Here is a 24,883-nt window from a genome sequence, read left to right on the forward strand (position 1 = left end):
AATCTAGACAGCAGAAAAGGCGTGGCTACCAGAAGAAACAGGTTGGATTTAAAAGCGGCTGCCTCCTCAGTTGTGAGCGTCAGAAATGGAAGGGTGGCTCATCAAAATGTTGTATTTTAATATAAGTTTAATGGGCAAGTTTTATTTGGAAATTGTATGTGTGTATGTGTGTGTGTGTGTGTGTACATACATATATAATGTGTATAATTGTGTATGTATACACATAGGTATATGTATATATAATAGATGTGTATATATGTATGTGTATATATACAATTATGTATATATTTACCCATGTATATAGTACTCTGATTTAAAAAAATCAAGAAAAATACTGCTTCTCAAGTATTATTTCTATTAAATAGTCTGGGAAAACTTTGTGAACAAGTTAGTATTTGAGTTAAGTTTTGAAGAATAAGGTGACATTGGTTGGGTTGGAGAGCAAGAAAAGAGTGTATGAGCCAGGATGAAGAGCATGAGGGAGAAAACAGATGGGAATTGACAAGACATTCTTAGGGATAGTTAAGTAAGCCAGTTGGCTAGAGAAGAGAGACAGTAAGAGGGTAGCACCAGTTACGATTTGTGGGTTGGATTCAAGTTAGATAAACACTCAAACCAGCTGGTGGGAAGAAATCAGTCCTTGAGCAGGCAGATAATGGTCAAGTGACTGCTTAAGGAAAATTCACTAAGAGTATGTCAACTTAAAGAGAAGTAGTTATGTGCTGTCTTCTAAGTAGGGTGGTGACTGACAGTGGGAGCATGGGAGGTATGGAAAGACCAGGTGGGAGAGACATGGAGAAGGTGCAGCCAGCGGGGCTTGGTGAGTCAATGTACGCATTGTGAGGGGGGGTGGGGGAAGGCTTAGATAATTCTTGCATTTTGAGCCTGTTTGGGAGAGCTGTGGTATCATTTCTAAATTTCATTTTTAAAAAGTAAGACCATGAGAGAGGTATTCAGTATTTTGTTGAGGGATAGATGAGACAGTCTTGACACTGATGAGCAAAAGGAGGTGCTTGAGATATTCAACATCAGTTCGAAAAATGGAACTTGAGCTCAGCAGAGAAGTGTAATGGATATGCATCTATGTTTGTGTATACACATGCACACACGTGCACATACAATCTGCCTGGATGTTAGCTTTCAAGCCACAGAGTGGATGTGATAGTCAGGGCATGCAGCCTGTAGAAGAGGTCAAGAGTGCACAGCAATGGAGAACAGTCAAATTGCGAGGTAGTCGGGAAAAGAAAGTACTTAGGGACAAAGAGAAGTAGAGAGAAAAAAGGAAAACCAGGAGGGGGAATTTTCAAGGAGGCAGTATCTGGCAACAGTGTCAAGCTGCAATATAAGAGAGAAATGACTTTTAAAAACCATTTTAAAACTTTAAACTGCAATTCTAAAGCAAGAATTTAAACCTGTGCACTATGGAAGCTATGGATGATTCCAGGAGTCCAGGAGAGTAAAAGAAACAAAACACAGAGTATGGGGCAGAACTAACATCGATTATGCTTTCAGACTTTTCCAGTTAGAAGAAAATATTGAGAAACTGCCAAAAGCTTGAAAAGACAGTAGATTAAGGAAAGGTTTGGGGGGTTTTGAGATGTGAGAAGATTGTCCATATTTGTATCCTAGAAGAGCGATGCTGCTGAGCAGGGTGTGGGGGTGGGGAGCAGAGGGGCTGTGGGAGCAGGGGGAGAGTGAAGAAACAGTCACAGAAAGGAGGCATTTCACTCTTACATGGCAGGAAAAGGAAACAGGAAAAATGTCAAGATAAGTGTTCACATGTATTATCTAGGAAGACAGAGTGACTAAAAGGTCTAAATTGCTCAGAAGAAAGGAATGGACATCATTTCCATTACAGCAAAGAGCCAGAATTGTGGTAGAGAGTTTGAGAACAGGTGTACCGGCTATTGCTGCATAACAAACGAGCCTTAAATTTAATGCTTAAAGCAGTAATAAAAGCGTTTGTTATTCCTCACAGTCCTGTGTGGTTCATAGATCTAGGTGGTTCTTCTGGTCTTGGCTGGACTCACTCAGAAGACTACAGTGAATGAATGAGTCAAAAGTGGTCTCATCAGGGCAGCTTGGCTCGTACGTGGTGTCCCGTCCTCCTGACTTGTTCTCATGATGGCAGGATTCTAAGAGAGAGAGCGCACGGAGCACAGGAGGCCTCTTAAGGCTTTGGCTCAGAACCCAGCACAGTGTCATTTGGGCCACATTCCGTTAGCCTAAGCACGTTTCAAGGCTAGCCCATATAGATTGTTGAGATGGGGAGATAGATGCCATCCTTTAATCAAGGGAGGGATTTCAAAGTCCTGATCAGAGGGTGGAGATGTAGAGAGCTGGGGACTCTGGGACCATTTTTGTCATGGATCTGACACTGTGGGAAAGGCTGGAAATGGGTGCACTCTAAATGCAGAGGAGTTTGGTATAGTGGATGTGCTAAAATTGTGTATGTTCTGAATTTTGCAATACATGTAAGATACAGATCTCAAACTCTTTACATATTGGATTTTGATATCTTCATTGTTAGTATATTCTCTTTTTTCCTCTTTGGAAGGTTGGATAATACATTAGAGGAAATTATATTTAAGCTGGTCCCTGGACTGCGAGAACGTAAGTTGCTTTTTGGCTTCTTGCAGATTTTTGTGTTCTGTGAAGTCAGCATTTCTATTAAAGATTTTGTGATTGTTTCTGTTATTCTTATACCTTTTTTTTCTTCTAAATTAGAAGAACTTGAGCGTGAATCTGAATTTTGGAAGAAAAATAAGCCTCAAGAAAATGGACAAGGTGACTTTTTCTTATTTCTCTGGTACAATCTCTCAAATCGGTTAGCTTTATGTAGCTTTGGTGAACTAATATCTCTTCAAGCTCAAATTTATCCTGTACAAAATTCATGTACCCCTTTATTTACATTGTGAACCTTTTACATAAAATCATGAGATGTTATATACATATATGTAAATCTGGAGTTACGGCAGTTGAAGGTAATTGGAAATAGAGGAAATTGGACTTTGGGAAGAGAAAAGGGAGTTAAGACTAAAAACTGACTACTGATTATAGCAATATTTGCTGGAGAGCTGAAGGAAACTCTAGTAGCCATAGTCTGCAGCTAAACATGGAGGGGTTTTCTGTTTTATTTATTTTAGTTTATGTGTTTATTTTAGTAAGAGAAGGAACCAAGATGTGGCTGAGTGCCAAAATAGGGGGTCTTTCTATGCTCTGATAATCTGGAATTAAGTTTTTATAGGTGGAACTCAGATGATACAGATTTGTATATTTTGGGATTTAAAAAATATTTCTAGTTGCTTATGGGGATTTTCTCCATCACTTATGCTGAGTGTCCAGATTTCTCTTTTGGATCCCAGGAGACTCAGCCATCAGTAATTTTTAATAACGTCAGCAAAATAGCAAACATTACTGGGCAGAGAAAAGGCTTTTAGTATGTATAATTCACACAAAGGGGGGGGGGGGGAGTACACCATACCTGAAATTAGAAGGAACTAGTATCCTTTCCCATTGTTCTCTAATACGATATTTATTTCAGGAGAGCCTGAATACCACTAAAATCTTTTAAGGATGTATGTTTTTATAGGCTCATTGTGAGCTCAGTCTCTTACCCTTGGTTTTCCCTTAAGATCATAGGATTGTCAATTATACATCATTAGTATGGGTGAGGAAATGCTCTCTTTCTCTTTTCATCTGTAAACTGAGGATCATAGTTTTATTAACTGTTCAAGGCTGGCTTCCAAAGCAGGGGAGGTTTGAGAATAGCTTTCAATGACTGGAATAAGATAGTAAAGGCTTATTATCTATAACAACAAAATGGGCAAAGAAGTCAAATCAGACAAAAAAAAAAAAAAAGACTTCACTAAAGGCTTTGTCTTACCAAGTGTACATTGCAGTTTAGACAGTAGTGCTCTAATAAAAGTGCAAATAATTTAAAGTTGACTAAATGTTCCAATTTTTGACTGTCTTTTCAAGAGGGCAGGAACCCAAGGGACTGTTATCAGAAGCTTTTACGTAGTAGGTTTAGTCGCTAACTCTGTATCTTACAAGACTCACAAAGGACCACAGCCTCCCGTGTGTGGACCTCCCTTTACCCATCTCTCTCTCTTTTTAAAGTATTTTACAATGTTTGCTCTTAGTTTGGGTAGAGAATTTGGATCTTTTCTTGGAGCCTGGGAGGTCGGTTCATAAAAACCCACCCTGTCTACTTGGGCTCCATATAAATATGTAGAAGAAAGAGAACCCACCTGCCCTTTATGATATAACTGTGATGCTTTTACTAGTCATTAAAGAGGAGCTAACCTGTCATTTTTTTCTTTCTGGGATTTTGTATACTGTAATGCTTAACTGGCTAGCTCTTTCAGGTTTCAGCTTAGAGATAGTTTATCTGGAAATCTTCCCTGAATCTCTGCTTCACCCCAAAGTTTGGATTTATTACCTCTCTTACATGTGTCCACATAGTCTGTTTTTACCTCTTCCATCAAAGTCCTTATCATATCTCTCCATCTGTCTGTTTTCTTTACTTGCCTGTATCTCTTCCTGTACCCTGACCACTATGAGGGTGAGGATGATAACACTCTAGTTTCAATATTCCCTCAAGCCTAGCACAGTGCATATCCACCACAGAATTAAAGGGACTCTGTAAATAAGGGAGTCAGCACGTGGAGTTGCAATGTAGGCTGCAGGTATTTCATAGGCTAAATACACTTGTGTAGAACACGACGTATGCTATCCAGACTTCCCTAATGGATTGTTAATGTTACACAGCTACATACATGTTTCAAAAGCTAACTCATTCTACTCATTTCACTAACTGATTTTATGACTATTTAATAATTTGAAATGTTGAGAACTCAAAGAATATTTTATATTTTGAAAAGAGTACTTAGTTTCAAATTTGAATGTATATAGAAGTTGGAATATTTTTATGTCCTGCCTACTTTCTAAGTGATCTAATCACCAATTGCGATCACTTTTGTGGCCAGATATAGCTAGTCCTGAATCTTTCATTTGGATGTCCCAGTAAGTCTAGAAATTTTAGGCCATGTTAATGAGCCACTGATGGCTTTTTAAAAATATCTCCATTGTTGAATTGGTTGGAACATTTTAAAGATATTAAAATTTTTAGTTATTCTTCAATCAAAAACTAAGAAATGTCTTTTAAACATTTTTGTTTTGATGATTTTGTTTTTGTTTTGATGATGAATATACTGTTGCTTAACTTTAAAATCAACTTTGAGTTCCATCTAACTTAGTTTTGTTTAAATTATACAGATGATACTTCAAAAGTTGACAAACCTAAAGTAGATGAAGAAGGTGATGAAAATCAAGATGATAAAGACTATCACAGAAGTGACCCACAAATTGCTATATGTCTAGATTGTTTACGAAATAATGGACAGTCAGGAGACAATGTAGTAAAGGTGAGTGGATGAGCAAAGTTATATTTTTTAGTAATCATTTCATAGTAAACCTTTGATAATTTGTTGATGAATTTAGCTGGTGTTTGCTTTCAAAATTTTTGTTAACATTATCAAGTAGAATGTCATTCTCTCACAGTCTCGTAGCTACAAGGGACCACACGGTTGCTTACTCCAGGCGCCTGATTTCCAGCCCTCACAACTGAACAGTCCTGGGCCAATGCCACCACCTAGTGGCTAATTTCAAGAATCACGCCTCTTTTCTCTGTCACCTCCTTTTATACTTTTGTTGGGAGTTCATATACATTGTTTCTCCCTTCTTACGTGTAGTAACCAATTCAGACTCCCATCCTTACATCATGGGCACTGCCTCCAACTCTTTCATTCATACCTTCTTCATTTTCCTATTTTTCTGTTTTTATTTGCAATTCAAAAAGCTATCCATGACATGACTAATACATTTCATACATAATATAATTAGTTTTGAAGTAAAATTGGGTGTCATAAAGTGCCTACGAACTTTTAAAGTTCTTGAAGTCTCCCAGACATTTCCTGTAGAATCTCTGTTTCTAATTCTGTTTCTCCCTGTATTTGCTAATTCAAACTTTTTTTTAAAAAATCTATATACTGAAGAGTTTAAAACACCCTATTCAGTTTTATTTATTTTCTTTGGTTTTTACATGGTGTTGTTTAAATATTGTTTTCTGCTTTTTTATTGCAAGGCACTTCCCTTTTCGTTATAAATGTTCACTACTTTAGCTCTTAAATAGATTTTTGTCCATTTGTCCTAGCAAATATCAGTGATTGAGAATATTGTTTCTCTCTTTATACTCCATGTTTTATTCAAATACCTATCTGTATTCATTGTTTCTTGTTTTCTTTTACTTACTTGCTCTGTATAAATCTGTAGGTGAGTGAGTTAGATTCTTCACTAATACATTTAATGATATTTTCCTATTAGGAAATTAAAAACAAATAATTTTCAATTCAGATTAAGTTTTCCTAGCATCTTACAACAAAGTATGTAGGAGCATGGGGATTCAGTGAAGATATAAGTGATAAGAAAAACAATTTTTCACTCAGGGAACTTTAGTTAGGACCTACGCGTGTAGCCAAACAGTTATAATAAAATAATGGGTTTAGTTAAGAGGGGCTGGTTGGACAAGGCATGTAATCAACAGCAGCAGTCTTTTTTAAATTTTTTTTTTCAACGTTTTTTTTTATTTATTTTGGGGACAGAGAGAGAGAGAGCATGAACGGGGGAGGGGCAGAGAGAGAGGGAGACACAGAATCGGAAACAGGCTCCAGGCTCTGAGCCATCAGCCCAGAGCCCGACGCGGGGCTCGAACTCACGGACCGCGAGATCGTGACCTGGCTGAAGTCGGACGCTTAACCGACTGCGCCACCCAGGTGCCCCAACAGCAGCAGTCTTTAGAGAAGTGGTTACCAGACCTATTTATCCTTCCAGGCTTCTCTGTTGTTTCTTATGTCCTGGTGCAGCACTCCTTGCTTTTTGTAAGTCTTTTTATTAACCTTACATTTCTCTCTTATTGCCAATCATTTCTGTAATCCTCTTTTTAAGAGATTCTTCTTAATAGCGATTGTGATCATCCTTTAGCTGTCTGACACATGAGTTTACTGTCTTGTAATGAAAATTAAATCAGTAGAAAAGCTGAATATCTTTTCATAAATAAATGTGAAGTCTACTTCCTGTAGGATTTCTAGTATGAAAGTTATAAAGCACTGCATTTAATAGATTCACCTGAAAAATTACCCCTTGCCTTGATACTCTCTTTTGACAACTTTGACACGTGGCCGTTCCAGTTGACCCTCTATCCATTCAGTCTTTCCTTTATAGAGTTTTGTTCATCCTTGTGCCTTCTATTCATAAAACAGCTTTCACAGCTTATATGACTTTTGCTACCCTGATTCCCACCTTTCTCTCTGGCCCTTCCTCCACTGTCTCCACTTCTTCCAGTCCTCTACTTGATATATGTGAGTATCTCCTAATACTAGTCTTCCACTCAGTTATCCTTTCTCTGGATTTATCCTAGGAGTTCAGTACGATTCTCTGTGGCTTCAACTCTACAGAGAACTTTTAAACCCCCATTTCCAACTCTGTCATCCCTCCCATGTTGAAGTATTAAGTCTCTGACTATTAAATATCCCGGTTGAAAGTTTCACTAACACCTGAAACTTAGTATGTTTAAAGACAGATTCATTATACTTTCACCTAACTTTACTCCAAACGTTCTATTTCAATTAGGACTGCCATCTTTGTCCTAGTCCTACAAGTTCAAAACCTTGGAGTCATGTCTCACTTTTTACTGTCTCCCTTCAACAAGCCATAAGTCCTGAAAACTTTGCCTCATCTAGTGCTGCTCACCTTTTTCCTAGATTTTTGTAAGCAGTCTTATCATCCATGGCTGAGGCTATAGCCTGAAGGTGTGGGCCAGAGTCATGGCCAATATTAGGGTCAGATAGGAAATATTTTAGGCTCTGTGGAACTCCCAACAAAGATACGAAAGGAGAGATGAAATACGTTCTCTTTTGCAACTTTTCAGCTTACTTATTGTAGCACTACAGCAGCCTTCGACCATAGTGAATGAACTGGCATGATTGTGTTCCAGTAAAACTTTACCTACAAAAATAGGTAATTTTGGCTTGAGGTCTGTGGCCGTCGTTTGCCACCTTCCAGCCTACGGAATCAAGTCTCACTTATGTTAGCATTCAGGGCCTTCCGCTAACTAAACCCCATCTTGATAAGTTTATCTCCCATTATACCTATGAGTGAACCCTCGTCTCAAGACAAATGATTATTGCCATATATCTGACAAAGGATTTGCATCCAGAATACATAAAGGCTCGTATTAAGAATATTTAAAACGCTCTCAAACTGAGAAACACTTCCTTTTCTGGCACGTTCTTGCCTCATTTCACCACTTTGCTATGTTTCTGTCAAGACCCAAGCAGAGACCTCCTTTTTGTGATGCAGTTTTCAACCCTACTCAGTCCCTTCTCTGAGATTCTGTAGGATTTGCATTTATAACTCAGGTTGCTATTTATCCAGTCAGCATTTATCGTGTTCTTGAAGTTTTCAGGTACTGATACTTTTATCTTTTGAGTATATGTCTTATCCTTCAGACTAGATTGTAAACCCCTTAAAGGCCAAGAAACCCTGTCTGTGTTTCTTGATAGCCTTCTCAGCCACCTCACTTCTGTGGAGTAGGCTGTGCTTTTCAAATGTGGGGGTGATGTAGTTGCACATACAGTTTATATAGTATACCTGCTGTTTTTGTAATTCCAAAAATCAAAGTCGGGAGCAGGAAGACTGTGAAAATGGTAGAGTGAGGACCTTCAAAAATTCACTCCTCCATAAAAGCAGTGAAAAAACTGCCAAAAAAAAGAAAGAAAAGAAATTACCTCTCAAAAGCTTGCAGAAGCCCATGGAACATTTAATCAAGAAAACGGTGTGAACAGTGAGTTTTGTGGCATTTTAACTTGCCTTAGTCCAATCCCCTGCTCTCCAGCTCAGGAGTAGCCTTGAGAAAGAAGAGCCCACTTTTCCACTGCAACCTCTCAGGCACCAAAGGGACAAAACAAAGGTGGAGCTCTTTCAAAGCCGAATTGCCAAATAATTATCATTATTTGACCAGACTGGTGGTTCCTCGAATACCCCGCTTACAAGGCTGTCCATATTAGACCTGATATGGACCTTGCCCAGTAGAAAACACCTCTGTGGTCTGGGAAGGGTGGAGCATTTTTCAGAACCAATTACAAATACTTTAACTTCATGGCTGTCTGAGGTATAGCTAACATTTGGGGCAAACCATAGACAACCAAAAAGCTTAAAAGAAAAAGCTGGTGAATAAGAGGTCCATAGATATCAAAGTCTATAGGGACTTTGAAAAGCTCTAACAATCTACAATTTTAAGCATGTAGATAGGACTGTGTACATGCTCAAGAAAGACCTAAGTAGGCCTTAAGCTCTCACCTCTGGCTGACCTTGAGGCTCTGTACAGAGTCAGGATGTGAAAGACTAAGGCAGAATCATCAACAGCCTGGTTGAATGTTGAAGGTGTGCCCTCAAACAGTCAATTAGCAAAGATTGGGAGACTTATTGGTTCCAAGTGTATAAGGAAATCTCTGTTCAATCACTAGCCAGCCATTAGGTGGAAACTTAAGTGGGTACATACTGTAAAGAATACCAGCTTCACAGAATTAGTTTAGGAAAGGCACTAAACAAAGAGAAACAGCAAGACATAGACACAATAACAAACCCTAAGAGGCAGGTGGGAACCTGATTCCATTGTTGCCACATTCTATTACTTTAAACATCAAGTTTTCAACAAAAAATTACGAGATGAATAGAAATAAAGCACAACTCATATACAGGGCAAAAAAAAAAAAAAAGTCAATTAAAACTGTCCCTGAAGGGGCGCCTGGGTGGCTCAGTCACTTGAGCATCCGACTCTTGATTTTGGCTCAGATCATGAGCCTAGTGTCATGGGATCAAGCCCTGCATCCTGCATCAGGCTCCATGCTGAGTGTAGAGCCTGCCTCTCTCCCTCCCTCTCTCTCTCTCTCTCCCCTCCACCCCTGACCCTTTCCGCCATCCACACACTTACTCTCTGTAAATTAAAAAAAAAAAAAAAAATCTGCCCCTGGAGAAGTCCAGACATTGGACTTATTACTAGATATAGATTTTAAGTAATCCATTTTAAATGTGTACATAGAACTAAAAGAAACCATCTGTAAACATTTAAATGAAAGTGTAAGAGCAGAGCAAAGCTGAGGGCCAAACAGGATCTTGAGCTCGCCACGTCCCAGAGACACACCAAGACAGCCACTACGTTGATTATGACTAACTCTAAAACTGACTTCAAGACTGGCAGAACAGATCTTCCATAGCTAGTCATAGAAAGAAGGCTACATCAAAAAGGGTAAAAGGAGTGAAGATTTTGTTGGGAACCATGCTAACCACAGACAAGAGGGATATCACAAGCACAGAGGAGCAAGGGGATTAGACCCCTTACAAGTCACCCCAGCCCTGGGGATGCACACTGGGAAGATGAGTCCCTATAATGCCTTTGAAAATAAGTGGGGCTTAACCCTAGGAGAGCCAGAAGGTGATAGGAAACCAAGTCCCCACACTTAGTGCATTGGCTCTCTAAATAACGTGCCCTGAGACACAGCACAGCACACAGCATTTTGAAAAGTATTTGAGGTATACGTGAAGGATATTTATTGACTAATCTTAGGACCTGTACCAGAAGGGGAGGGATCTGCAGAAGATTTCTCTGGGAACAAAACTGCTTGCAGGTGCCGTATTTCTTGCCCTCTCCCAGCCTAGGCAGCTGGACGCCTGCAGAAGCCAGTTCTGACACTCTACATCTACCTTGCTAGCACCACAAGACACACCCCAGGATTCCCCTGCAGATTTGCCACACCCGACACATTCAGTTCTGCAGACATCCCTCCAAAGTGGCACTTGCCCTGCCGTGCCCAATAGGCAACCCCAGCCAGGACTGGCACCACTCCAAAGTGACTCCTGCTCTGGAGAGGGGGACAATTAACCCCACAAACCAGCACACCCTTAGTTTCTACAGCCAGGCTTTTTAGCTGGCTACCAAGGGAGCAAGCCCTGCCTGTCAGTGCACCTGCAGCTGATGCAGAAACGAATTGCAGATGGCTAAGCTCAGTACCAGCCCCACCCACCAGTGAGCCCATGGCAGCTGCAGCCAAGCCTCTGAGTTGGCCATGCAAGAATCAAGCCCTGCCCATCATTGCACATTTCCCTGCAGCTAAGTGAAGACAGCTAGCCTGTGTGCTGGCTCCACCCACCAGCAAGCCCATGACAGCTTCAGACAGACCTCTTAACAGCATGGGGAACAAACCCTGCACAGTGTGCCCACGCCAAGTGAAGTGGGTCATTATGGTCAGCTAGGCTGAAGACCGGCTTCACTCACAAGCATGTCCACAGCAATCACAGCTCAGCCACAACAGGAAGGTGCACACAGCCCACACAGGGACACCCCTGGAGTACCTTGTTCTATTGTGCTACAGGGCACCACAGAACCTCTTCTACACAGGGCCAGTTATTTCAAGACCAGGAGGTGTAGCTGACTTGGCTAATACATAGAAGCAGAGAGTTAGACAAAATGAGGAGACAGAGGAATATGTCCCAAATGAAAAAAAAAAAAAAAAACCCAGAAAATCACAGAAGAGCTAAATGAAATGGAGATAAGAAACATCCCTGATAAAGAGTTCAAAATAATGGTCATAAAGGTTCTCATAAGACTTGAGAAAAGAGTGGAGGAACTCACTGAGAACTTTTTAACAAAGAGGTAGATATAAAAAAGAACTAGTTAGAGCTAAGCATACAGGAACTGAAATGAAGAATACATTCGAGAGAATCAGCAGCAGATTAGAGGCTGCAGAAGAATGGGTCAATCTGAAAGGGTAATAGAAAGCAACCAGGCTGAAACACAAAAAGAAAAAAATGATAAAAAATAAAAATTAAGGTTAAGGGAAATTTGCCGCATCATCAAGTATAAAAACATTCATATTATAGCGATTCCAGAAGTAGAAGAGAGAAGAGGGCAGAAAACTTATTTGAAGAAATAATTGCTGAAAACTTTCCTAATCCGGGGAAGGAAATAGACATCCACATCCAGGAATTACAGAGAGTCCCTCACAAGGTGAACCCAAGGAAGTCCACATGACAACAGGTAATAATTAAAATGGCAAAAAGTAATGACAAAGAATCTTAAAAGTAGTGAAAAAACTGAGTTACATACAAGGGAAACCCTTTAAGAATATCAGCTGATTTTTCAACAGAAATTTTGCAGTCCAGAAGGGAGTGGCATGATATATTCAAAGTGCTAAAGGAAAAAACATAAAACCTACAGCCAAGAATACTCTACCTGGAAAATTTGTCTTTCGGAAATGAGGGAGAGATAAGAGTTTCTCAGACAAAAAAGTTAAAAGATTTAATCACCACTAAACTAACCTTATAAGAAATACTACAGGAAACTCTTTAAGTAGAAAAAAAAAAGGCCATAACTAGAAATAAGAAAAGTATGAAAGCAGGGGGAACCTGTATTGCTTTACACAGAGTAGTAAAATCAGTTCTATCTACAAAAATTAGTCAAGGGATACATAAAATAGAAAGGTGTAGGGGCACCTGGGTGGCTCAGTTGGTTAAGTGTCCGACTTCGGCTCAGGTCATGATCTCACAGCTCCTGAGTTTGAGCCGCACGTCGGGCTCTGTGCTGACAGCTCAGAGCCTGGAGCCGGCTTCCAATTCTGTGTCTCCCCCTCTCTCAGCCCCTCCCCTGCTCATGCTCTCTCAATAATAAATAAATGTTAAAAAAAAAAAGAAAGAAAGAAAATGTTTAAAAAAAATAGAATACACATTCTTTTGAAGTGCACATGGAACATTATTTTTTTTTAATGTTTATTTATTTTTGAGAGACAGCACTAAGTGGGGGAGGGGCAGAGAGCGAGGGAGACACAGAATCTGAAGCAGGCCTCAAGCTCTGAGCTGTCAGCACAGAGCCTGATGGCGGGGCTCAAACCCACAAACCGTGAGATCATGACCTGAGCTGAAGTCAGACGCTTAACTGACTGAGCCACCCAGGCACCCCATGCACATGGAACATTCTTTAGGACAGACTGCATATTGGGCCACAAAACAAGTCTTGATAAACTTAAAACTAAAATCATACCAAGCATCTTCCTCAATCATAATGGTATGAAACAATCTTTCATAACTCTTCTATAGTTTTCAGAGTACAGATCTTTTGTCTCTTTAGAAAGGTTTATTCCTAGGTATCTTATTGTTTTGGGTACAGTTGTAAATGGGATTGATTCCTTGATTTCTTTTTCTGCTCCTTCATTATTGGTATATAAAAATGCAACAGATTTCTTCCTGATTTTTATCCTGCAACTTTGCTGAATTCATGTGTTCTAGCAATTTTTTTGGTGGAGTCTTTAGGGTTTTCTACATATAGTACCATGTCATTTGTGAAGAGTGAAAGTTTGACTTCTTTATTGCCAATTTGTATGCCTTTTATTTCTTTTTATTGTCTGATTGCTGAGGCTAAGACTTCCAGTACTGTATTAAATAGTAATGGTGGGAGTGGACATCTTGTCTTGTTTCTGACCATAGGGGAAAGCTCTCAGTTTTTCCCCATTGAAGATATTAGCTGTGGGTCTTTTCATATATGGCCTTTATGATGTTTAGGTATGCTCCATCTATCCCTACTTTATCGAGGGTTTTTACCAAGAACAGATGCTGTATTTTGACAGATGCTTTGTCTGTATCTATTGACAGGATCATATGGTTCTTACCCTTTCTTTTATTAGTGGGGTGTATCACACTGATTGGTTTGCAAATACTGAACCAGCCCTGCAATCCAGGAATAAATCCCACTTGCTCATGGTGAATAATTCTTTTAATGTACTGTTGAATTCAATTTGCTAGGAACTTGTTGAGAATTTTTGCACCCAGCTTCATCAGAGATATTAGCCTGTAATTCTCCTTTTTAGTGAGGTCTGGTTTTGGAATTAATGCTGCCTGGCTTCATAGGAGTTTGGAAACTTTCCTTCCATTTCTATTTTTTTGGAACAGTTTGAGAATAAGTTTAACTCTTTTTAAATGTCTGGTAGAATTCCCCAGGGTAGCCATCTGGCCCAGGACTCTTGTTTGTTGGGAGATTTTTGATAACAAATTCAATTTCTTTGCTGGTTATGGGTCTGTTCAAATTTTCTATTTCTTCCTGTTTCAGTTTTGGTAGTTTGTGAGTTTCTAGGAGTTTGTCCATTTCTTCCAGATTGCCTAATTTGTTGGCATATAATTTTTCATATTATTCTAATTGTATTTCCGTGGTGTTGGTTGTGATCTCTTTTGTTTGTGATCTCTTTGGGTCCTTTCTCTTTTCTTTTTGGTAAGTCTGGCTAGGGGTTTATCAATTTTGTGAATTCTTTCAAAGAATCAGCTTTTAGTTTCATTCATCTGTTCTACTGGCTTTTTTTCGTTTGTTTTCTATATTATTTCTGCTCTAATCTTTATTATTTCCCTTCTGCTGGCTTTAGGTTTATTTGCTGTTCCTTTTCTGGCTCCTTTAGGTATAAGGTTAGATTGTATATTTGAGACCTTTCTTGCTTCTTGAAATAGGCCTGAATTGCTATATACTTTCCTCTAGGATTGCCTTTGCTTCATTCCAAAGGGTTTGACTGTCATGTTTTCATTTGCTTTCATGTATTTTTTTATTTCTTCATTCATTTCCTGTTTAACCCATTCATTCTTTAGTGGGATGTTCTCTAATCTCCATGTGTTTTTTTTTTTTTAATGTTTATTTATTTTTGAGAGAGAGAGAGACACAGCATGAACGGGGGAGGGGCAGAGAGAGAGGGAGACACAGAATCGGAAGCAGGCTCCAGGCTCTGAGCCATCAGCCCAGAGCCTGACGCGGGGCTCGAACTCACAGACCGCGAGATCGTGACCTGAGCTGCAGTCGGACACGCTTAACCGACTGAGCCACCCAGGCGCCCCTAATCTCCATGTATTTGAGGGCTTTCAAAATTTTTTTCCTGTGGTTGAATTCAAGTTTCATAGCATTGCGATCTGAAAACATGCATGGTATGATCTCGATCTTTTTGTACCTATTCAGGGCTGATTTGTGACCCAGTATGTGATCTATTCTGGAGAATGTTCCATGTGCATTTGAGAAAAATGTGTATTCTGCTGCTTTAGAATGAAATGTTCTCAATGTATCTGTTAAGTACATCCAGGCAGGCCAATGTGTCATTCATAGCCATTGTTTCCTTACTGATTTTCTGCTTAGATAATCTGTCCATTGCTGTATGTGAGGTATTAAAGTCCCTTACTATTATTGTATCATTATTGGGTTTCTGGGTGTTTGTCATTAATTGATTTATATACTTTGAAGAGGACATAAAGAAATGGAAAACATTCCATGCTCATGGATTAGAAGAACAAACACTGTTAAAATGTTTATACTACCCAAAGCAATCTATACATTTAATGCAATCCCTATCAATATACCACCAGTGTTCTTCACAGAGCTAGATCAAACAATCCTAAAATTTGTGTGGAACCGCTTAAGACCCTGAATAGCCAAAACAGTCCTGAAAAAGAAAAACAAAACTTGGAGACATCACGATCCTGGATTTCAAGCTATATTACAAAGCTGTAGTCATTGAGACAGTCTGATACTGGCACAAAAACCGGCACATAGATCAATGAAATGGAATAGAAACCCCAGAAATGGACCCACAACTATACAGCCAACTCATCTTCAACAAAGCAGGAAAGAACTCCAATGGAAAATAGTCTCTTCAATAAATGGTGTTGGGAAAACTGAACAGCGACATGCAAAAGAATGAACCTGGACCACTGTCTTATAACATACACAAAAATAAATTAAAAATGGATGAAAGACCTAAATGTGAGACAGGAAACCATCAGAATCCTAGAGGAGAACACAGACAGCAACCTCTTTGACCTTAGCCAGAGCAACTTCTTACTAGACACATCACCAAAGGCAAGGGAAACGAAAGCAAACATGAACCATTGGGACCTCATCAGATAAAAAGCTTCTACACAGTGAAGGAATCAATCAACAAAACTAAAAGGCAGCCTACACAATGGGAGAAGCTATTTGCAAACAACGTATCTGATAAAGGGTTGGTATCCAAAATCAATAAAGAACTTATCCAGCTCAACACCCAAAAAACAAACAACCTGGTTAAGAAATAGGTAGAAGACATAAATAGACACTTTTCCAAAGAAGACATCCAGATGGGTAACAGACACATGAAAAGATGCTCAACATCACTCATCATCAGGGAAATACAAATCAAAACCACAATGAGATACCACCTCACACCGTCAGAATGGCTAAAATTAACAACACAAGAAACAACAAGCATTGGCAAGGATGTTGAAAAGGGGGAATGCAAACTGTTGGTGGGAATGCAAACTGGTGTAGCCATTCTGAAGAACAGTCTGGAGGTTCCTCAAAAAAACAAAAACAGAGCTACCCTACCATCCAGCAATTGCACTATTAGGTGTTTACCCAAAGGATACAAAAATACTCAACGGGGTACATGCACCCCAATGTTTATAGCAGCATTGTCAACAGCAGCCAAACTTTGGAGAGGGCCCAAATGTCCATCAACTGATGAATGGATAAAGAAGATGTGGTATATATGTACAATGGAATATTACTCAGCCATCAAAAAATGAAATCTTGCCATTTGCAACAACGTGGATGGAGTTAGAATGTATTATGCTAAGCAAAATAAGTCAATCAGAGAAAGACAAATATATGATTTCACTCATGTGGAATTTAAGAAACAAAACAGATGAACATATGGGAAGGGGGAGGAAAAAAGAGAAGAAAGGAAAACAGACCGCAAAAGACTCTTAACAATACAGAACAAACTGAGTTGACGAAGGAGGAGAGTAGGAGATGGGCTAGATCGTTCGATGGGTATTAAGGAGGGCACTTCTGATGAGCACTGGATATTGTATGTAAGTGATGAATCACTGAAATCTACTTGTGACACCCATGTTGCACTGTATATTAAAATATAACTAAAATATGAAAAAAGGACTTCTCAAATTAAAAAAAAATAAACATAATGGTGTGAAACTAGAAACCAATTACAAGAAAAATACTGAAAAAAAAAAAACAACAACCAAACACATGGAGGCTAAGCAACATGATACTAAACAACCATTGGGTCATTAAAGAACTTACAGAGGAAATCAAAAAATACATGGAGACAAATGAAAATGGAAACACAGCTATCCAAAATTATTGGGATGCAGCAAATGTTCTAAGAGGGACATTTATAGGAATACAGGACTATCTCAAGAAACAAGAAAAATCTCAAACAATTATACTTAAAGGAACTAGAAAAAGAACAAAGCCTGAAGTTAGCAAAGGAAGGAACTAATAAAGATTAGAGTGGAAGTAAATGAAATCGAGATTAAAAAAAAAATCTCAATGAAATCAAGAGCTGTTTCTTTGAAAAGGTAAACAAAATTTGATAAACTTTTAGCTAGACTCATCATGAAAAAAAAGATGAAGACTCAAATATACCAGAAATGAAAAAAGAGAAATAACAACTAACACCACAGAAATACAAAGAATTGTAAGAGAATATTATGAAAAATCCCATGTGAACAAATTGGGACAAGCTAGAAGAAATGAATAAATTTCTAAAAACATACAGTCCTCCAAAACTGAATCAGGGAAAGGTAAAAAATTTGAACAGACTGGTTAATAGTAACAGAATTGAAAAAACAAAAAAAACAGAGGATCAGATAGTTTCAGAGATAAATTCTACCAAACATTTAAATTTTTTAAATAATTTTTTAATTATAAAATTATTTTTAAGAAGAGAAATAGAGTGCGAGCAGGGGAGGGGCAAATAGAGAGGGGGACACAGATTCCAAAGCAGGCTCCAGGCTCCAAGCTGTCAGCACAGAGCCCGACGTGCGGCTCAAACTCAGGAGCTGTGAGATCATGACCTGAGCTGAAGTTGGACACTTAACTGACTGAGCCACCCAGACACCCCAGATTTTACCTGCATTTAAAGAAGAGTTAATACCTATTCTTCTCAAACTATTACAAAAAATAGAAGAGGAAGGAAATCTTCAAAATTCATTCTATGAGGCCAGCATTACCCTGATACCAAAACCAGAAAAAGACACTACAGAAAAAGAAAACTACAGGCCAACATCCCTGATGAGCATAGATTTAAAATTCCTCAATAAAATATTAGCAAGCTGAATTCAATGATACATTAAAAGCATCATTTACCATGATCAAGTGGGATTCCAGGGATTAAAGGGTGGATGAATATTGGCAAATCAGTGTTATATCACATTAACAAGAGGAAGGATGAAAACCACAATTATCTCATTAGATTAAGAAAAACCATTTGACAAAAATACAACCTTTGTTCACGATAAAAACTCTCAACAACATGGATTTTAGGGAACATACTTCAAAATAATAAAGGCCATATGTGAAAAACCCATAGCTAGCATCATATTCAGTGATGAAAAACAGAACTTTTCCTCTGAGATCAGGAACAAGACAAGGATGTCCACTCTCACCACTTTTATTCATCATGTACTAGAAATCCTAGCTGAGCAATCAGACAAGAAAAAGAAATAAAAGGCATCCAAATTGATAGGGAAGAAGTTAAACTCATTAATTGCAGATGAATGATACTATATATGGAAAACCACCAGAAAACTATAGAATACATGAATTCAGTAAAGTTTCATTAAAATTAATATAATATTAATATAAAGAAATCTGTTGCATTTTTGTACATGAATAATAAAGTAGCAGAAAGAGAAATTAGGAAAACAATCTCATTGACAGTTGTACCAGAAATAATAAATTATCTAGGGAATTTAAAGAGGTGAAAGACCTATACTCTGAAAACTAGAAGACACTGATGAAAGAAATTGAAGATACCACAAATGTAAAGATATTTTCATGGATTGTAAGAATTAATATTGCTAAAATGTCCATACTACTGAAACAATCTACAGATTTAAATGTAATTCCTATAAAAATACAAATAGCATTTTTCACATAACTGGAACAAATAATCCTAAAATTTGTATGAAACCACAAGATTTTGAATATCCAAAGCAATCTTAAGAATAACCAAGCTGGAGGCACCACGATCCCAGATTTCAGGATCTACTACAAAGCTATGGTAATCAAAATGGTGTGATACTGGCACAAAAACAGACACATAGATCAATGAAACAGAATGGAAAGCCCATACTTACAAGGTCAATTAACCTACAACAAAGGGGACAGAGATATACAGTCAGGAAAAGATCATCTTTTCAATAAATGGTGCTAAGAAAACTGGACAGTTACATGCAAAAGAATAACATTGGACCACTTTATTACATCATACACAAAAACTCAGAATGGATTAAGGACTTAAATGTGAGATCTGAAACCATAAAATTCTGTTTTCTAAAAAAACATAGGCAGTAATATCTTGGACATCATTCTTCCAACATATTTGCAGATATGTCTCCTTGAGCAAGGGGATAAAGCAAAAATAAACTGTTGGGACTATACCAGAATAAAAAGCTTTGACACAGGAAAGGAGACTGCCAGCAAAACAAAAAGGCAACCTGAATAGGAGAAGATATTTGCAAATGATGTATCTGGTTAGGAGTTTATATCCAAAATATATAAAGAACTTAAGCAACTCAACACCAAACAACCCAATTTTTTTAAATGGAGAAAGGACCTGAATAGACATTTTTCCAAGGACATAGAGATAGCCAACAGACACACGAAAAAATATTCAACATAATAATCATCAGAGAAATGCAAATCAAAACCACAATAACATATTACCTCACGCCCATTAGGATGGCTACTATCAAAAACAAAACAGGGGCGCCTGGGTGGCGCAGTCGGTTAGGCGTCCGACTTCAGCCAGGTCACGATCTCGCGGTCCGTGAGTTCGAGCCCCGCGTCAGGCTCTGGGCTGATGGCTCGGAGCCTGGAGCCTGTTTCCGATTCTGTGTCTCCCTCTCTCTCTGCCCCTCCCCCGTTCATGCTCTGTCTCTCTCTGTCCCAAAAATAAATTTAAAAAGTTGAAAAAAAAATTTTTTTTAAATTAAAAAAAAAAAACAAAAACAGAAAATACCAAGTGTTGGTGAGAATGTAGAGGATGACAGATGTATTGGAACCCTTATCCACTAATAGTATCAAAAAGAGAAATACTTAATATATTTAAGAAAGCATAAGATTTATATGCTGAAAACTGCAAAACATTAATAGAAATGAAGAAGGCCTAAGAAATGGAAATATATCCCATGTTCATAGATTAGAAGACTTAATATTAAGACAGCAGTCCTGCCCCAATTGGTCAGATTTAGTGAAAACCCTGACCCAAATTCTAACTGCTGTTTCTACAGAAATTGACAAGCTGATCCTATTTGCCTTATAGAAATCCAAGGGACCTGGAATAGTCAAAACAATCTTGAGAAAGTACAACAAGCTGGAGGACTCAAAGTCCCGTTTTCAAAACTTGCTTCAAAACTACAGTAATCAAGAGAGTATGGTACTGGACAAAGGGTAGATATATAGGTCAGTGAAAAGAATTGAAGGTCAGAAATAAACACATGTGTCGATTATGAATTTATTTTTGACTTGAGGGCCAAGCTAACTCAAGGGAAAGAATAGTCTTTTCAAGAAATGGTGCTGGAACAATTGAATATCCACATGCAAGAAATGAAGTTGGGTTTCTACCTCATGTCATAGACAAAAATTAACTCAAAATGGACCCATACCTAAATGTAACAGCTAAAACAGTAAAACTCTTAGAAGAAACATAGAGAGAAAATCTCATGACCTTAGATTTGGCAGTAGATTCTTAAAAATGATACCATCAGCAAAAGCATCAAAAGAAAAAATATAGATAAATTAGATTCTATCAAAAGTAAAAACTTCTGTGCTTTTCAGAGAACACTATCAGGGCCCCCTGGGTAGCTCAGTCAGTTAAGCATCCAACTCTTGATCTCAGGGTTTTGAGTTCAAGGCCCACACTGGGCTTTGAGCTTCGCATGAAGCCTACTTAAAAAGGTGGGGGAGGTGTATGGGTGGCTCAGTTGGTTAAGTGTCAGATTCTTTTTTTTTTCTTTTTTCTTTTTTTCTTTTTTTGTTTTTTTTGGTTTTTTTTTAATATTTTTTTTTAATTTTTTTTCAACGTTTATTTTTTTGGGGACAGAGAGAGACAGAGCATGAACAGGGGAGGGGCAGAGAGAGAGGGAGACACAGAATCGGAAACAGGCTCCAGGCTCTGAGCCATCAGCCCAGAGCCCGACGCGGGGCTCGAACTCACGGACCGCGAGATCATAACCTGGCTGAAGTCAGACGCTTAACCGACTGCGCCACCCAGGCGCCCCAAGTGTCAGATTCTTGATTTCAGCTCAGGTCATGATCTCATTTGTGAACTACCAAGAAAGTGAAAAGACAACATATAGAATGGGAGAAAGTATTTGCAGATCAGGTATCTGATAAATCTTTAGTATTTAGAATATATAAAGAATTCTTACCAATCAACAAAAACATAACCCATTTTTTAAAGTGGGCAAAGGATTTAAATAGACATTTCTCCAAAGAAGATGTACAAATGGCCAATGAACACATGAAAAGATGCTAAACATCATTAGTCATTAGGGCTGTGCAAACCAACATCACATGACACTTCACACCCACTAGGATGCATGTAATTTTTTTTTTACAAAAAGGAAAATATGATAGTTTTTAATAAACTATAAGCTAGAATCAAATACTGTAACATGCTATGACATGAACGAACCTTGAAAACATTATGCCAAGTGAAAGAAGCCAGAAACAAAGGCCACATATTGTATGATTTCATTGCTATGAAATGTCCAGAAAAGGCAGTCCATAGACACAGAAAGTAGATTGGCTTTTGTCAGGTCTAGGGAAAAGGAAGGAGAAGTGACTGCTAATAAGTAAGTTTCCTAGTGGGGTAATGAAATGCCTTGGAATTAGATAATGGTAATGGTTGCATAACCTCATGAATATACTGGTATTACTGAATTGTACATTTTAAATGGTGACTTTTATGGTATTTGAATTTCAATTTTTAAAAAAGTTGAAGTCGGGGTGCCTGGGTGGTTCAGTTGGTTAAGCGTCTGGCTCTCGGTTTCGGCTCAGGTCATGATCTCACGGTTCGTGAGTTCAGGCCCCATGTCACACTCTGTGCTGGCAGTGCGGAGTCTGCTTGGGTTTCTCTCTCCCTCTCTCTGTCCCCCTCTCCTGCTCACACTCTCTCTCTAAATAAACTTTAAAAAACTTTAAAAGTATATATATCCATCACCACACCTAGTTACAAATTAAAAAAAAAAAAAAAAGTCGAAGTCAAGCTTGATAGCCGTTTTAGCTGGTGAAGATACTAGCCCTACCATTCCAAAGATGACAGAAGAAACAGGGGGTTGGGTTTAAAAAAATAAGCTCAAATAATCGTTATCATAAGAACTAGAATTTGTTGCATTGTATTCTACATAACTGGAAACCCGTATAACTCATGATTTTGACCACTAGCTGATTTCAAATCTAGTCTCTTACATCTTTTAAAACAAAGAGATTAAAAAAAAAGTAAAAGTGCCTCTAGGGTAACCACCTTAGAAGCAGAAAGGAGCCTTTTTTTTTTTAACTGTTCCTCTTCTGGTTTGAGTTTAGGGAACAGGTTAGAAGGCAAGGCACTGTGCCATGCAAGAGAAAGGTAATATTTCTTCAGATATACAGGGGAGCCTGAAATGTTGATCCCACCAGAGCAGCTGACTACACAGCTGCTGTCCCAGCCAGCAGTCTCCCGTTAACCCCCTGTGTGTAGTCCAGATGTTTCCATTTTCTGTGTGTTCTGAAAGGGAATGCTGGGAAGATGCACTGCTCTTAGGCTCACCTCTTCCTGGTCATCTACTCAGCACTCTTGTCATTGCCTCTCTTAAAACGTGTTGATTACTTGTTGATTCAGAGGTCTGTATAGCAGTTTCCAGGTGTACCTATCTAGGAAACAGCAAGATTAATTTGGTATAATTGTAAAATGTTTCTGTAGAGGGAGAATGCATAATTGTTATATTGTCATTTTCTAAGTACTTACAAATCAAATATTAAATAATTCAGGCTGGAATTTTGTTAGAGAATAATGTCAAAGTTTATTGAGTTATAAATTCCAGAGACAAGCTTTTGCCTAATTTTTAAAATCTTCTCTTAACTCTTCTGACAGCTCTCTCCTTATTAACAATTTCCAAAAAGTAGTGATGTCATGTTCATTTCTGTAGGTTATTTTAACAAGCTGAGATTTCTCTGCAGATGATAATATACTTAGAGGGTCTTCTAGTACCTTCACATTATACTCTAACTTAACTGGGACCTATAAAATGTACCAAGAATTCTTTATAAACCGTTTGGAACAATAGACTGGAAACATTGGGGTAGTTTAGAGGATGGGAATAGATAACAGGGAAGATCTATGTGAATATTTATCCCTTCATTTTCACGCTATCTGGAGTATCAGTCTTTCCATTTGAAATGGCTAGTGTGTGTTTTGCTTTAGATGTAACTTTTGACTTCTGTTTTCTTTTAATGGTTACTTTACCATCTAAATAGTGACCAAGTATCATTTGTAAATTTGTTTCTGTTGGTCTTTGCTAGGAAATATATTTTGCCAGGAACACATTTGCTAAGAATACATACTGACTGGATGGCTCTACTTTGGGCTTAGTGAATTTAAGAATATCCTGTATATATAAGTAGAAGTAATACCTTACACCTTTAAAAGATTCAGTTGCTGGTTTTTGTTTTACTGTTGAAAACTTTTAAGGTTTGGAGATGTAATTTTGTTTCACACATTGGTTCGTGTTTATCATGTCTCCACACCTCATTTTGACTAATTTTAGTTTGAGCATTCATTCTGGATTGCTAAAAGAGTAAGTCAGTACTGCTAATAAAATGAGAAAAATCCAGGTACAAAGAACATGTTTTTCCAGTAGAGTAGTCACAACCCATCAGACACTGACTGGGACATGTTTCTCCAGAACCAGAGTCCGTTCCACATGACTTTTACTTGCTAGGGATCTTGTGGCCTGACTGGCCTCTACTGAACTCTGGAGCTCCTTATGGCCCCATCTGAGATCACTGCTCTTTTAAAAAACATTTAAAAGTTTATGAGACTTTTAAAAAATATCCCTAATTCTTTTAGAAGTGACATTCTTTAATAAAATATTTTATATTCTTTTTGTGACCTTTATTTTTGATTAAATTCATAATGCGTTGTTAACTAAACAAATTGACAAACTGCATACCTCTAGACATTTCTAGACATGTCTAGAGGTATGAAGATTTTCAATTTCCCAGGATTTTCTGAGTGTACATAATAGTACATTCTTGAAGAATACCATGTAAGTATCTAAAAATTAGAAACATTTTTTATTTAGTAGTACTAAAGAGTATAATTTGAAACATTTTCAGAATATATTTTGAAAATCCTCAAAGTGATAGTGGGAAAGGACACCTGTGGTTTCATTACAAGATATATTTTAACTAATAATCTGTTTCCTTTAGGGTTTAATGAAGAAATTCATTCGATGTTCTACCCGTGTAACTGTGGGAACTATTAAAAAATTTTTAAGTTTAAAACTAAAACTTCCAAGTTCTTATGAGGTAAGTTAACAATACAATCTTGATCATTTTGATAATTCTAATCTGAAGTAAAATTCTAACAAAAGAAGTAAAAATTAACAATAATTTTGTGGAAACTTGGGTTATTTTCATGTTAAAAATTAATTTTGAGAATGTAATATTCTGTTTATGTAATGTGTATTTTTTAACATC

At 37.9% G+C, this 24,883-nt stretch overlaps 1 protein-coding gene across 7 annotated transcripts in view; it reads left to right on the top strand.

Annotated features, from left to right (window-relative positions):
* PCGF5 (polycomb group ring finger 5) overlaps positions 1 to 24,883 on the top strand; it is a 126,128-nt gene that overhangs the window by 79,271 nt on the left and 21,974 nt on the right. For all 7 annotated transcript variants that reach the window (XM_043596961.1, XM_043596962.1, XM_043596957.1 and 4 more), the window contains 4 exons: positions 2,558 to 2,613; positions 2,728 to 2,787; positions 5,281 to 5,429; positions 24,614 to 24,712. In XM_043596961.1, coding sequence (XP_043452896.1) covers positions 2,558 to 2,613; positions 2,728 to 2,787; positions 5,281 to 5,429; positions 24,614 to 24,712 — 364 coding nt within the window. The remainder of the gene's footprint in view (positions 1 to 2,557; positions 2,614 to 2,727; positions 2,788 to 5,280; positions 5,430 to 24,613; positions 24,713 to 24,883) is intronic.

The sequence above is a fragment of the Prionailurus bengalensis genome, chromosome D2, assembly GCF_016509475.1.
Source record: "Prionailurus bengalensis isolate Pbe53 chromosome D2, Fcat_Pben_1.1_paternal_pri, whole genome shotgun sequence".
Lineage (NCBI taxonomy): Eukaryota > Metazoa > Chordata > Mammalia > Carnivora > Felidae > Prionailurus > Prionailurus bengalensis.